The sequence below is a fragment of the Cheilinus undulatus genome, linkage group 12 (assembly GCF_018320785.1).
Source record: "Cheilinus undulatus linkage group 12, ASM1832078v1, whole genome shotgun sequence".
NCBI classification, from domain to species: Eukaryota; Metazoa; Chordata; class Actinopteri; order Labriformes; family Labridae; genus Cheilinus; species Cheilinus undulatus.
In genome coordinates, this window is record NC_054876.1 from 7541853 (window position 1) to 7558163 (window position 16311).

The 16311-nt window shown below is 37.8% G+C and overlaps 1 protein-coding gene across 2 annotated transcripts in view; it reads right to left on the bottom strand.

Annotated features, from left to right (window-relative positions):
• The window catches only part of usp25 (ubiquitin specific peptidase 25), a 77085-nt gene that overhangs the window by 40833 nt on the left and 19941 nt on the right, over window positions 1–16311 (bottom strand). For both annotated transcript variants that reach the window (XM_041800972.1, XM_041800971.1), the window contains exons 5-8: window positions 15125–15287; window positions 8072–8158; window positions 6413–6550; window positions 1265–1341 (exon numbers count right to left, since the gene is read on the bottom strand). In XM_041800972.1, the coding sequence (XP_041656906.1) occupies window positions 1265–1341; window positions 6413–6550; window positions 8072–8158; window positions 15125–15287 (465 nt within the window). The remainder of the gene's footprint in view (window positions 1–1264; window positions 1342–6412; window positions 6551–8071; window positions 8159–15124; window positions 15288–16311) is intronic.

Here is a 16311-nt window from a genome sequence, read left to right on the forward strand (position 1 = left end):
TAAGTATAGTAAAGGAAATTTGGGGAATATGTACATTTTGGGGAGTTTCATCTGTATTTTAAGGAAATTTGCTTTGAAGTCTAACCGCGTTTTTGTGGGAATTTTGAAAATGTGTTTGAATGTTTGGGGGGAAATTTTCAGGCGGGGATGGGGGGGGGCCTTCGAAATTTTGAGGATTGCATTAAATTTCAGGAAATTTGAATTGGATGTTGAGTGGAATTCGATTTTTTTTTTTTTTTTCAAGATTTATTTTAGGGCATTTTTGTGCCTTTATTAGATAGAGGAGGACAGTGGATAGAGTTGGAAACAGGGTCAAGAGTGGGGGAGAGACATGAGGTCTCAAGCCGGATTCGAACCTGGGCCGCCCGCACACATGGGGAGCGCCTTAAACCACGAGGCCACCTGCTCCCCAGAATTAGATTTTTTTTTTGGTATTTTCGTGGAAATCTGGGAAAATTATTTGTAAATGTAGGGGAATTGGGGTGGGATTTTTTGGGGGGATGGCGTCTTTTGAAAAAAAAAACAAAAAACAAAAAACCCCCAGGAGATTTCAGGGAATTTTATTGGATGTTTGTCTAAATAATATTAGATGGAAAAAAATGTATGATGCACTGCTGTGAACTTAACAGAAATAAATGAAGGAAACCTAGAACTAGAAATCTGTGTTATAATATTAATATAATATTTTTTTCTGATGAACTAAAACTGTACCAGACCATGACTCCAAAAATGAGTTGTGAACCAAACTGTGACCCCTGTGAACCGCTACATCCCTAGATATCACTAAGGTAATTTAAAAGAGTCGTGAAGAATATGGTGAAAGAGGCTTTTAGTTGGTTCTCTTGAAATGCCACTGTTCATTTTAAACACGGTTTTATTTGAAGGAATTTTTCTGTGTTGTGTTGTTCTTATATCTGTATCATGACGGGACATCCTATTAAAATACAGGTAAATAAAAAAGCAAGTTTTAAAGAATTAAAATTGCATTCCTTAAGGAGAGACTGACTAAAAAGCTCTAGAGTAAAATCATAAAAACCTGTCATAGTGCCTGACCAAGATAACCAGCCAGCTCAGTCTGGCTCTGCTCATATTCAAGGCTTTTTGAGCAAAGAAACTTGTAAAATAAAATATTAGACAGCCTGTTCAGCAACTACAGGATCTGTTTTTAAGCCTTAATGCAAAATAAAATCGGTGATGAGTGATAAATACAAGATCAACACTTGTATCCTGTGAAGGTGTGTTTTTTTTCTTGTTTAATGATTACCTGTCTTCCTCTGCCTTCATCTGGAAAGCGTCCTCCAGCCAGTCTAGCAGCTTGTGTGTGAACTCGCTCACATCCTGCTGTTGAGAAAAGCACAGATAAAACATTCAAAATACACAACTGTCTTTAAGACACAGAGATCACAAAGTCAAACTGCCAGAAAAGTCCAATCAGTCAAATCAATGCCACATCCGCCATGTGCTGATGTAAAGTGAGCCTGGGATAAAAGATGACTCATCTTAGCCAACTGATCGCTAACCTCAAAGGGAACCTGCTCGCTATGAGGCCGCTCTCTCATAGACATCAATGCCAAACATTAATTCAGGTCATTGCCCCTCCAACCTGGCTAATACACAGAGCAGTGACATGACTGATGAGCACACAGGCCAGAGGGTGGACCTCAGTTAACCTCTGCACAGCCACTGGCTTAGAGTGAACGCTTATGTAAGGACAAGAACACAACAGATCCGGCACATTAAAGGATATCTGCAGAAAACAGCTTACACCTGGTCAATATGATTTTTTTTTACAAAGTTCAGAGGGGATGCTGAGGGTTTGAAGATTAATAGTTATAGATAAGAGAGGTCAAGCGTCCCCTGTTCAGTAGCGCTGAGTCAGTAAAACAACAATGACTTTCAGCGGTGAGGCACTCGACTTAAAGGACGAGGCACAAAAAGGGAAAAGGGTGTTAAATATTCACGCTTTGCAAACAAACAAGAAACTCTGAATTAAAAATAAAGACAGCAAAACATCCCCAAATCTTTTTAAATGTACTTAATTATATTTTAAGAGCCAGTTTGAGCACAGCAAACCCACCGTTGGTATTTTCCTCCATGCGCTGTCTCCACCTTCCCTGATGCACAGAATTAACAGCTGCACTGTTTGCATTAGCAGCGCTAGCTCGCTGTAATATTTACAATGCTGTGTCCGACACACTAACGTATTGTCTACACTGTCTATGGAGCAACAAGTTACTGAGCCCATCCTGCTTTCTCATAAGGAAATGTTTTAGGATTCATTTTGGATTCTATAATCTCCAGGTAACAGGAAGTCTGACCCGACATGTACGGTATACAAAATTTAATGTAGACACCCCAGGAACAAGTCAGAATCCTGAGTTCACATCATACATTAAAAACACATTCATGTGGTGTAAAAATAATGAAGCATCAGCCGAAAACTGCTGACTGGCACAGACAGTAAAAATAACAGAATCTTTCATCAGTTTCATATCAAAAACCGGTGTTATGGTTCAACAAGTGACCATGTTAACTGGTGACTTTATGCCAAATATGTCTATGGTTGCCTTTTTAAAGAGCATTTTTGTTTACTTCTACATAAAATGCATATCTTCTAAGTATATTTAATTAATGGAAAATGCTCTCATTCTGCCAAAAGTTGGCAGTTAACACAGTCACTTATTAAACTATAACACCTGCTTTCCTAGAGCAGTGGTTCTCAATCTTTTTTCAGTCGTGTACCCCCTGGAGTGCCTTCACGTACCCCCAGTGGTACGCGTACCCCCATTTGAGAACCATTGTCCTACAGAATCGTCAACAGTGAATGTTTTACATGAATGATTATTTTTCAAGTTTCTGATACTTTGCTAATGCCCAAACATTTTATTCAAACTGAATTATTTTTCGCTTCAAGTACAGATTAATGTCTTTTTTTTTCTTTGTGTGTTTAGATTACTGTTCAGTATCAGCAAATAAAAACACTAAAAATAAGCTAAAAAGTAGGGATGTCCGATATTGGCTTTTTTTACCGATAACCGATATTGTCCAACTCTTAATTCCCGATACTGATATAAACCGATACCGATAATATGCGGGTTTTTCTCCACCAAAACTAATGTAAGGTAACAACATCACATATACCCTGTTGTGAAATTAACACATTATCCCTAATTTAGTCACTTTATTGTGATGCCCCACTGGATGCATTCATAAATGTAACAACAAGGCTTTCAAATGCAAACATTTGATTTCCCTGTGCAAAAATGAGAAACAACTTCAACTTAAGTCATGGAGAAAAGTGCCAACATGGCACTCCCATATTTATTATAAAAGACAAGTGCTTCTTTTTTCTTATTTTTATACATGCTTCAAACAACAGCTTGGATCATGCTCTCCCTGAGATAATCCTGACAATACCCCGCCACTACAACTAGGGCAAAATACTTAGTTTTGACTTCTTCACAAATGGCAGAACTACAACAAAAACACTGAAGGCAAACAGCTTCAGTCCAGACTAGAGTAGGACTAGTAATTGTAAACAAAGGAGTAAAAATGTTGACTGATCTAAACTCAGGGTAAAAGTTTTTTGAAAGATTTTTTTTTTTTTTTTAATGAAAATCCGATACCGATAATTTCTGATAATACATTTTTATGCTATTATCGGCCAATAATATCGGGAGGCCGATAATATCGGACATCCCTACTAAAAAGCATTATCCTGAGCACATTTTATCAAGCTTCCCAATGTCAAATACTACCTTTCAGCTCCTTAGAGCAGAACAGACAGAATTAGATGCTGAAATAATACCACTTTATAAGATAAAGGGTATGTGTTGTGAGTCAGGAATCAGTCTGACTTGAAAATGGACAACTTCTAAACTTCTAACTCCTGGACTTGGAATCAAACCACCAAAAAAAAATTCCCATCTTTCCTTTGCAACAGGTCTTTTAAGAAATCAAAATAAACCAAAAAGCATGCTTTATTCACTAGTATTTTCTATAAATTCACCTGACGGTAGCGGATTGGCAACCAAAGCTTCTGACTGTACTAAAATTATGTAAAGCACAGCTGTAAATCTTAAGACTATTCAGCGCATAATATTTAAGAATGCTGAGGTAGAAAACATTATTTGCTTCAAGAATTTTCATGGATAAATTCAGACATTTGTACTGTGTTCCAGCTAATATCTGCATAATGCATAATACATGCATAATACAATTGTTACTTTGATACCCAACATTGGGGTGTAAAACAGATTATTGGGGGAAAAAGCAGCTGACAGTAGTATCATTAGTAGTACAGTAGTGTGCATCACTAACTGTATCAGATCTCATCAACACAGCCATGACACATACTACAACCTCAACAGGAGATACAGTGCACTTCAGTGCAGGAGGGTCTGCTTTTGGAAGAGTTTAATCCCTGCTGCCACAAACACAAAGCCTCACTGAACAGGCCAGAGTGTGAGCTCTGATGATTTTGCTTTCTATTGTGTGGTGTGAGTATGTATTATTTGTTATGTGTGCTAAATGGATATGGTGCTGTGAAAAGGAATTTCCCCCTCTGGAACACTAAAGTCTAAGCATTCACTGATAAACCAGGAAACATTTGAATTGGTTATCATATGAAGTTTTTGTCACTGTTTATAGCATAATAATTTTGGCTTGGAATTAAAATTACTTGGACTAAAAGGTCTTTTTCTTTGAATACTACCTGCAATAAGTGTATATTATTAATTAAATGCTGTTGAAAATGTATGGGACAGATATTAAGAATGAAATTCCACTTTTATTGAAATAAAAAAAAAAATGAACACCAAGCTAAAGGGTACCGCAAACATATGTGGAGGATTATTCTAATTTCAAGCAAAAAGGTCATAACAAGGAACTAGCTAAAGACTGAGGCACCAAAAGGTGGAGGACTGGCATACCATTATAAATCATATCAATACTAGAGGTGGGGTAAAAATCGATTCTGAGATGCAAGGTGATGTGGAGGTGGAAGATTCTGAATCGATTTATAAATGTCCAATAATTGACTATTTAAATATTTAATACCGTGGAATTGCCGGAACAGAAAGGTGGTACAAGAATTAAGTTACCAGATGTTCATCTGTGAAAAATGAAATTTTTATGTTTGGAACTTCAAATGTGTTACGAAAAAAGGATGCTGCTACTCTTGGTTCAGTACAATCCTAACTTTCCAGTTTACACATCTCCAATAACAGGATAGTGGAAATTTAATTTATCTCTTTTTTCTAACACAAATGTAATTATTTTATTATGTTGGACACAATGAGAACAACAGAAATGTAAAATAAAAAACAAGTGCATCAAAATGCATCAATAATTGATTAAGAATTGAATCGTGAGGTGCCTAAAGATTCCAACCTCTAATCTATACTATGGAGAAACTGACTTTTTTTTTCAGACTGGAGCTGGACAGGTTTAGGGTTGTGTGGAAAACCTGGTTTGAGTTTATATTGCAGATTAGATCTGATTTTGACTGGGTGAAGACAGAGAACAAGATGTACCTCTTATAGATTGCCTTGGTTCATGATTACACTAGGGCTGGGCAATTAATTGCAATTAGATTAAATCGCAATATGGCCCACTGCAATTATCAAATTGCAGAAGGTGCAATATTTCTTTAACCTGAAAATACGTGTTTTAAAACTTTTTTGCTACAGAGATGTTATGCATTACATATGCAATCTTTTAAGTTCAATTTTTTTAGAATAGTCTGCAAAATATCAAATTTTCTTCATTTTTGTATGTTTTTCTTATTGAATATGAGAATGACATAAAAATGAACATTCCTTTCAATACAAGAATTCATATCTGATTTGCAATACAAGTCAAAATCATCACAATAAGTTAGTTTTTCAAAATTGTTCAGCCCTTCTCTAATGAAATATTGTGTTGTTGTAATATAGAATGATTTATTGCTTGTTTGTTGATGAGGACCTTCAGAAATAAGCACATATCAAATCGCAATACTGGGGGGAAAAAAAATTGCAATTAGATATTTTCCCAAATCGTTCAGCCCTAGACCCCACTGTTAAATTATTGTTGCTATTTGTTTGTGCTGTTTTACTTCTTGCTTTCCCCTCTTTTACTGTACTTTACATGTAAAATGACATTTTCAAGAACTGAACAAGAGCCTTGAACTGTAATCAGTCCTTATATGAACTAGTTAGAGAGGAAAAATGTCTATACGTGGATTTTCAGGACTTGGAACTTTTAACATCTTGTTTTCAGCCACTGATTTATGACTAGTATTTTTGTTTTATTAGAAAAAAAAATTCTAAGTTTTAGTTTAAAAACAGAGATGAAAATGTGAAGATATGCCAAGTTTGAATGATATGCTGTGTTATGTCAGTAAAAAGAGAATTGCTGTTGAATGGCTTACCTGCTGTGACTCACTGGACTTAAAAGCATCTTTGAGGATCTCCACTGCACGGGACGGATCCACATATTTCCTCTTGGAGCCCACCATGAGGGAGAAGAGGTTCCTCAGCTCCTGCATGAAGGGCAGGTTCCTGTGCTCCTGCTCAGAGAGACGGAAAACCAAAAACTCGATAAACCAAACTACAGAAAAATCAGCATTCATCATTTCAAAGGAAAACTGAACACTACCCAACAAAGGCGTTTTTAACTGTAATCACTTTTAGTTAACAATGAATGTGCCGGAAGATTCAGGGAAAACAAAATTCTCTAAAAGGAAAGTGGGAAAAACATATCTGTGCTCTATTCTTTCAGATTTATATTCACCTGAACGTAAACATAGATTATCAGCTGCCTTATTTTTATACGATTTTTTATAAAAAATGAAAGACTTTTTTGCTATTCTGTTTAATTCTTTGGTAAAGTTTTATAAACAGTTCTGGACAGTTGTAAGGACTGTTCTGACCTCAAGTTATTCCAATTTTCTCATAAAGTTTTTACTAAGTCACAAAATATATCTTAAAAGGACCTAACATATTTGTATGACAAAATAAAAGAAGCCGTGTTAAGGGCCTACAGATCTAATTATGGTGTCCTTTTATGGCTGAATCTTCATTGTGGACCCATTTTTGTCACCTTAACACAACAACAGTAACACTAATGCTAGTGAGGATAAAGTGAGTGAGATTTAGTGGCATCTAGAGGTGAGGCTGAAGATTGCAAACATTCATCTTCCCCTTCCAAGTGTTTAAAACAGCCTAAGTTGTCTGTAAAAACACTGCAAAAAAGAACTCCCTCTCTAGATCAAGCATTCTGTTGGCCGTCTTTAACTTCTGAAATCATGCATAAAATAATATGAAATACCTGCCATAGTTATTTTAATAGATCTTATGCACAGGAGTACACACATGACTTCAGAGGGGTCACAATAACAACACACTTTTCAGTACTCGGGATGCCGATGCAAAGATTAAAGTCTAAGCTCTAGTGGTCTCATACTGCTCAAGTTAAAGGTCAGTGTTTAGCACCAAGGGAACTTATATGTAGAGATGACTCCCACACTTCTAAAGCAGAGGATTAGACCAGATTAGTGAAATACTTCTGACCCTATGGCGGTGACTCAGTAGGGAAAATATGGACAAACAAACCCAGTCTGAGAACTATCTTTCCACTGTTTTAGCAAACGTGGCTGGGCAACTTTTAAGTGTCTAAATGTGAAAAGCCCAGGATTATGAAAACAAACTCTCCCTGCATGTTTAGTCCAGTCACGATGGAGAAAGACAAACGTTCCAGTTAACATTTCACACTGTGGGTACTTCTTGTAGCTTGCTAGCTCTGAGTAACACAAACAGTAAGAGGCCAAACACTGAGCTGGTGCAACCTCAGGGCCAGATCACACAGCTGCTCAACGGCGGCTCACAGCTCAGAGAGGGTCAAACCCTCCGAGCTAAAGCGCTGCTCCCCGTGATAAAGCTATAAAAGGCTGTGGTGATGTAAACAGAGCTGATGGGAGGGCGCAAACACAGGCAACTGAACTAAAAGCATAAAAAGTCTTCACACGTGGTTTAGGCTGCTTTGTTTTTCTGCTTCGAGGCCTAATAAGAAAAACAGGCAGGGGTTTTACCTTCTGGTTACGAGGCAGGTCGTGGACTCTGGCTGGAGGAGAGTAGTTGAGCACCAGCCTCTGAAACTCCAGCAGGTTGAAGAGAGACTGGAGAATGAAGAGAAATACAGACATGGTTAAAACATCAACAGATAGACAGCCTAGCAGAGTAACACATAAATCCTTTCACATCAAAACAGACATGATAGTCTAGTTTTAGTCCATAAAAAGTCCTAACATTTTACTCTTCACTTTTAGCCCAAGCATTTATTTTCTTGCCTAAATCTGGTACCAAATCATGGTTGTGTGTTCTCTGCACCCTGCCAAACCTGGGGTCCCTGTTGTCTACTGCTGAGAGGCAAAAGAGATACAGATGCATTGTTTCTTGATCGATTTACCTACAGTGGAGAAATATTATGGACTTCCAATGTCAGACAAAATCTAAATAACATTTTACTCTAGTTTTAGTCATCTTGGCAAAAACTAAACAAATTTTTAGACAGTTTTAGTCATTACAGGTCCATCTTTGGCTAGTCTTGGTCTAGTTTCGCCATGGGAAAAAAGGCTGTAGACGAACATTTTTAGTCATAGTTTTAGTCGAAAAAATAAACACTGTCTCAGATGTTAGTTTTTCTTAGAGCCTTTTAGAAGTTTTAAAAAATCCTTGGGTGTAAGGCCAGCCTTACAAATACGTCTGAGTCCTGGTCTGAATGGAAAAAAACAGCAATCGCAGATGTGTTCCCTGCCAATCTAGGTGGCAGTAACACTCATAACTATTTGCTAACCACTTTTAAACAACCAATTAAGAAGATGAAGAACGAAGCATATTAAAAATGCACAAAGAAGAAAAAATAATTAAGGATGCAGTGGAAGAGAAGCAACGAGACCTGTCACTTTCACTAGGGCTGCGACAACGAATCGATAAAACCAATAAAATCGATAATTAAAAGTGTTGGCAACGAATTTAAGTATCGATTCGTTGTGTCGTGTCATTATGGCATCACACAAATGACGGACGAATGAGAGGAGCTCAGGGACACACAAAGAATTTAATCTGTCATAAAATGTTAAGTATTCAAAGCAGAGAAACTTCCTCCCCCATGAGAATTACAAGCCTCGAGACCAATCGTTTTCATGCGAAAATAAGTGATAACACACAAAAAAATGTATACTATTTTACTGAGGCTTACCTGTGGCTCCTCTGGGATAAAATAATTGCAAGAGGACGTAATAAAGTCAGAATCCCACTATAAGAATGTTTCATTCAAATCATATCCCCAGGCTGTTGTCATTAGTATGTTCTTGAAGTGTTTATGTATGTTTGCAAGGAGGGAGGCAAAGTCATAACGTAAAAAATATCATTGTAATTTTTTAAAATGATTATTATTTTTTTTGTGTTTATTCTGTGGCATGTTCAAGTTAGTTAATTTAACAGACCTCAAAAATGTTTTCTTTTAGTTTAAGAATATAGACATTTAAACTGTAATGTTATTTTGACAGCTTTGGAATATCCATGTTAAATTATTAATAAAGGGATCCCTTTGGGAAAATAATCAACCGATTCATTGATGATTGAAATCATCCAACCCTAACTTTCACCAATTTCTCTGTTCTGCTTTTAAATTCTGTGGATGTAAAAGCAGTGAGGGCTGAGGACATTGGTGATGTTAATATATCTTAAAGGCAATATGTGGATATGCAGAAGTAGAGAACAGTAGCTACAACGTCCCATCCTGTGTTTACATGCTGTCCTTCCAGGATGAATAGGAATCATGATTTTTCATGAGTAATGAACAGTTTAGCTGGTGTTCTCTAGCTCTACATATCTATGTACAGTACAGCCTTTAATATAGCCTTTCCAATTATGTGACAGCGTCACGGTACATTACATAAATCATAAATAGCATACCTTAAAAAGACCAGAAAAGACATGCATTTATTACCATCATTATGTCATGTTAATTCCATCATTCTCAGGACATATTTGACACTTAATTTCTATGTTGCTTTTTTTTAGCCTGTTTTTAATCTGATTTTTTCTCTTTTTCATGTTTAATAACTCAGGCTGTACCAGCTATCACAGGTAGTTCTAAACACGAGAAGAATCCGACTGTAAGTTACACTACTGACAGCTCTAAAGTAATAAAAAAGAGAAACCTAGAATTAGGCCCATAGATTCGGGACCTTATGTGATACTGTATGTATAAACTGAACCCATATTGAACTGTGGCCCCAAAACAGAGGTAAGAACCAAACCATGACCTCTGTGAACCAGTACACCCCTAATTTCCACCAAGCATTTGTTGGGTTCAGTGCTGGTTTGGCATGGTAGAACCTGATCTTGTCAATGCCTGTCCAGCTTTGCTTGTCGTGATGGGAAATCTGTCTCTGTTTAGAGATCTGGATCATTCGGCCCAGCTGGTCTGGCTCGAGCTGCTCTTTTGGCTCCCTAACGGTGCTTCATTGGATAAGAGTTTGAATTTTCAAACGTGGGAAATAACGACAAAAATTAGAGGAAGGAAACTGACGGCGAACGCACACATTCAGAAACAATTCACATAACAAGCGAAACCAAAAAGGATATCTGATTATGTTTAGCGTGGAAAAAAGTTACACATCTAGGCCCAGAATGAAAGAGCTGCTTCTGCTAACTTTTATAAATCCTTTCACTCTGAGTGATGCTGCTGTGTTTCTGTTTTGTTAGTGAAAGTAAACATAGCGTTCTCGGGGCGTGGGTATGTTTGGATAAGAGAAAGTTGTTTACTGGTGTTCTTATATTGAGTGCTGCTGGATCATGTTCAGGCGGTGACTTCAGCTTAAGGGTGGGGGTTGCATTACACACAGGAGCCAGGCAGCATGTGATGGTGTATCCAGTGTTCATCTGGCATATTTCAGCTCAGGTCACATTTTACCACTGACTCACAGCACACAAGAGACTAACACTTTATGACAGCACGGCCAGTACTGTGAAGAGTTGATGGTGTTTTCCCAACATATCAACATTCAGATGAGTCTCTTATATGGAGACACTGAGAATCACTACATACGATACAGGAGCAGATGTCTGCATCACTATAACTGCAAACAGTAACATTAGGATGCTGTTTGTTTTGTTCTAATTCAGACGATAAAATAATAAATTACTGACTTTTTCCCCTTGGGTCTTTTGTGTCCCCACTTAAATATTGTGAAGTGGGCTGAAACACAAAACAACAAAGCACTCTCATTATACTACTATGTTCCAGCCTCCCCTCTGTGTGAGCTAACAAATGCCGTGCTCTTTAGTTGTTACGTCAGCTTGTTAACCTACCAACAAAAATAGGCCTGGGTTGACTTGGAGCAGTGAGGAGGTAAAATATCTCATCTCATTGACACTTTGACTAATGACCACATTTATAAAATGTGGGTCATGACTCAGTGGATACTGGGAGAGAGAGAGAGTGGGGAATGGCATGTGGGAAAGGAGCCACAGGCCTAATATGAACCCAGGCCACCTGAGGACAACAGTTAATGCACATGGGGAACACCGACAGAACCACCAGGCCACCAGTGCCCTGCAGAAATAGAGAAGTTTATCAGCTTGAGAGTCAGTGCATGAACAAGAGGGGATTTAACAGGTACAGTTGAGAAACTAGGAGACTAGTTCGGCTAAAGTAATGAGAAGACAAATATCCCTTGTGTGACGTGCTGGGACAGAATTTGGAGCCAAAACAGTTGATAAACCGTTGGTCAATTGTAGGGCTGACAGCTTCAATTCGATTGGTTTGGTTAATTGATCGGAAAGCTTTAGGTCGACCAAGATCACCCTGGTCGGCGAATACCCCCCCGATGCTGGTCTGGGGGCAAAAGCATGTGAGCAGCTGAGAGAGAGAGGTGCTGCTGGGAACAGGAGCAATGCAGCTCTTGGAATTACAGGTAGAGAAGCACACAAGGCTACCAGAGTGGGATATTTTCTGATATTTTACAGCACTAACGCTCAGAAACATCACATCAACTCGTCACAAAGTTGCAGGCTGTTTGTACTGAAGCGGCGCAGCTGAATCTCTCTGCTCTGCCCTTCCTCACTGTATCAACTCCCGTGGTCAGTTTAATTTACCTGTCCGCAAATAGGCTGCGTAGTATAATCTCCTTTTATAATCTCCTTAAAGTGTTTACGTTAGCGTTAGCTTCCCTTACAGTCAAACAGAAAAGAGAGGTGATAAAAGGCGATGTCAGCTGGTCATTAAGTCCCGACGAGCGAACTTTTTTCCTCTCACCTCCGTAAATAAACGCTGCATGCTGCCTGCTTTATGCTCGAAAATGACACAGCGTGGGCTGGATCAAATGATCCTGTTATTAATTACCGTTACAAACGAATGAAAAATGATGATCTGAGGTTATATTGTAGGCTGTATGAGTTTAAAGAGTTACTGCGCCAGTATCATGGAGATCAAAGGCAGGTGCGCTGATCGTCTCTCAATTAATTATATTCTATAGGAAGACGTGATGAGCAGAAAAGACATATTAATGCTTCAAAAGGCTTGTTACGTTCATTTTAGGATCATTTAGAGTACCAAGCAGGTGCAGTGAGGAGCCTGGATGGATTGAATTAGTCCCCTACGAGGTAACTTTTTATAATGAGTGAAATTTTTTACCTGAACGACCAATTGATTAATTGGTGCCTGGGTGCGATTTTGGTCGACCAAGTTGTTCTTTGGTTGACTACAGCCCTAGTCAATTGATTGTAAGAGACAGAGACGATTAGTTTGTAAGGTTTTTTTTGGTATCTATACCCCTACTGATATTCCTTCTTGATCAAAGTCCTCATCGATTAGATTATTGATACTTTTCTATTGTTTGGTGGAGGAAAAAACGATATCAACACATTTGCAACAGAAGTGATCTGAGCTGAGCAGAGATTCAGTTAGAAAGTTAAAAAGTTATAATTCAATCTGTTATATAAATTCAGCAAGCCAGTTAAATTCAAGCCAGTGTTATGATCGCATGCATGTCTTTAATCTTCAAGACGAAAGCTGAAGGTGCCACATTTTGGTTTAATTTGATGCACCAAGCTGATGTGCTTTGAGCTTATATTCCCCTTGCAGGAAGTAATGTATGTTTTTTTTTTACAGTCATAAAATGATGTCACGTCACAGAACCAGTGAGACTCAATAGCTGTACTGATAAGCTAAAACTTCAGATTTCTCGTACAGAAGTGGGTTTTAATGGACTTGGATTTCAACCTGCATCCCTATTGACTGGGTTCTCATTGTTAAGGTAATGCTCCAGGCTTCTATCAGTAGAGAGCTGAGAGCTCTTCTCCTCTGCAATCTCAACTTGCTTCTCTTTTTCTGTATCACAACAACATTCTTGTGTTCACGTATGTCTAATCAAATAAAAATGAGTCAAGGTGGTTATCTGTCACCTGTTTCACTAGATACGTCCAAGCTCTGTTTTAAAGGTCACATATTATGCAAAATGCACTTTTCAGGCTTTTCTTGCAAAATTATGTGAGGATCAGGAGAGCTACATCCATTAAGCTACATCCATATCCAGAGAGGGGTGCAGTGCGGTCAGGAGGCGTAGTCAGACAGCTTATTAACATTTAAAGTCACAGACACAGAAACAGCTCGTTCTGAGAAGGGGCGGGGTCAGAGAGGGGTTTTTAGACATGCAAACTCCTATCCTATCCTAATACTGGAGTGTTTTTTTCAGCAACAGACTTCACAGGCATGTTTTGTGGACCTCTGAGACCAATATAAACTTTTTTCAATGTCACATGTGACCCACACAGAGAGAGCTTTCTGTTTTATGCCCCAAAATGTCAGAACTCTCTATCTCTGGACATCAAAATGGCAAACTCTCGGGATGTTTTTTTTTTTTGTTTGTTTTGTTTTTTTAGATTTATTTTTGGGCCTTTTCATGCCTTTATTTGATAGAGGAAGGACAGTGGGTAGACTTGGAAACAGGGAAGAGGGTGGGGAGAGGCATGGGGCAAGGGGCCACAGGCCAGATTCGAATCCAGGCTGCCCGCGTACATGGGTAGCGCCTTAAACCACTCAACCATCTTCGCTCCCCAACTCTCGGGATGTTTTTAAAAGAAAATTAAAGAAACACCTTTTTTAAACTTTACTTTTAATATGGGCTCAGCTTACTGCCATGTTTTCACCTTTTTTAATCATTTTCTTTTGTTTTTATTTTTTTCTTACTTTCACTGGTTTAATGTATTTTATCCATTATTATATTGTCTTTTATTGCATGTATTTGAATTATCTTATTTAGTGACTCATTACTGTTTTATCAGCTAACAGAGCTTCTGTCCAAACTAACCACAATGTTGTCACAGATATGACACTCTGACTTCAGGTGACCAATCAGTGAATAGCATTTCTTCCTTCTGTTTTGTTTTATTTTGCAGACACCAGAAAGAGTTTGCAAAATAAGGCAAATTATGACTGTGTGACAAATAAAATCTGCAACCTTAATCTACAGCCTGTGTTAACTAACAGTTATGGTAACAAGTGGTAAAAATTTCAACAATAGCATGATTTAACTTATATGATAATGGGGCAGATGCCACCAAAGACAAACAAGAGCATGAGTATCATCATACATTTCTTAGTGATGTAATCTATCATGGAGAATAAACTGCTGACACCAAACAGCCAGTAAACCCCCCAGCTCCTCCTCATCCTCTTAGGTACCCCACCTTTTAAAAAGATACGCCATGACAGTTGCATTTTATGGAGGACTTCACACCCACTAGGAGGTAGGTGTAAGAGTTAAGTCATAACTTTTGCCTACGTTGTAACTATTTCAGCCGGTGCAGAACCTTAAATGTTAGTTGGGCGTAAACTGCATTTTAAATTAAGTTCAGACTAGGCTCTGTTTAACTTCTGCATAGCTGGTGCAACCCAGAAATGTAAGAAATGTAAAGCTACTTTGTGTTGCCAAAACAAGTAGCTGTAGGAGCAGACTACTGGCAAAAATCCAGCCCCGTTACCAGAGGTTTTCAGAGCACAAATACAACAAAGGAATCAACATAAAATATCTTAAAAAGGATTTAAGGTATAGTTTGATAATATGTGTGCTCACCTGTATGACAGCACTGAACCAGCAGGTATTGCCAACATTTTTCAGCCCTACAGGACAGCTGTCTATCCTCTTCCTGTCATGTGGGTTGGGTGAATCGCTCCATACTTCTGTGTGGGTGCGCTTCAGACTCGCCTTGTTCTCCGCTATGCTGGCCTCCAAAACTCTAAAAAAAACCACAGAAAAAAAGAAGGAAACAGAGAAAGGCAAAACACATAAATTAGAGCCAATAAAACATATCTTTTCCCTACCAAATGATCTCAGCATCGCCAACTACATCCCACTGCATATGAAAGGCCTGGTTAAACACCCAGTGCAAATAATATTACTTTTTCAGTGTTTATTTAACAGTAGAGGATGAAAAATTTGTTTACTGTAGACACATCAATATTGGGCCTAAGTTTTTTTTTCTTTTTTACAGTAAGATGATGAAGTGAAAGCATGGGAGACTGTAAACTTTGAAAAAACAAGTTCCAAAGTCCCCTTCCAGTACATCAGACAGTACATTTACATACATGATTGATACACTTAGAGTTAGCATATTTTTTAGTCTATCATTTTTTAATCTTTACCTTCATATTTCAAAATTTCAACCTTCTAATAGTTGAAGCTTGTTTTTAAAGTTCCCTTGCATGAATCTTACTTTTAGTAAAGCTGCCTTAGAACATGAAATGTTTCAAATAAATGAAGCTGCTCTGACCTGAGTTGAACAGCTTTGCTCTGGGTTCTCAGTTTGTTTTTACGTTAGGATTCCTTCAGTATTAACACGGTTTTAAACTGGAGCAGATAATCTTCAAAATACTACTTCTCTCCAAAACAAACAGATCCAGTATTAAAAACTAATAAAAACCTTTAATAAAGCAGTTTACAAAATTAAACACTGTATTTCTCTGTAGGTTTTAGACATGTTCACTTGCAACTCTGTCACAGGTAAATCATATGGTTAAAAACAGCACTGACATGATTTGAAACAATTATTGCATCGTCTATTAAATCAGTGGCGCCTCTGGCAGGAGCCCCTCTCTTACAAAATGTTTAAAATTCCTTGTACATTGTACACTTCTTAATGTATTTTCTAATATTTGTTTTCAATTGCAAATGTTGTTATATATTCATGTTATTAAATATATTTTTTGTAAAAAGTCTCCTGTATTTTCTCTTTGACAATAATTATCATTAAATTACAAATA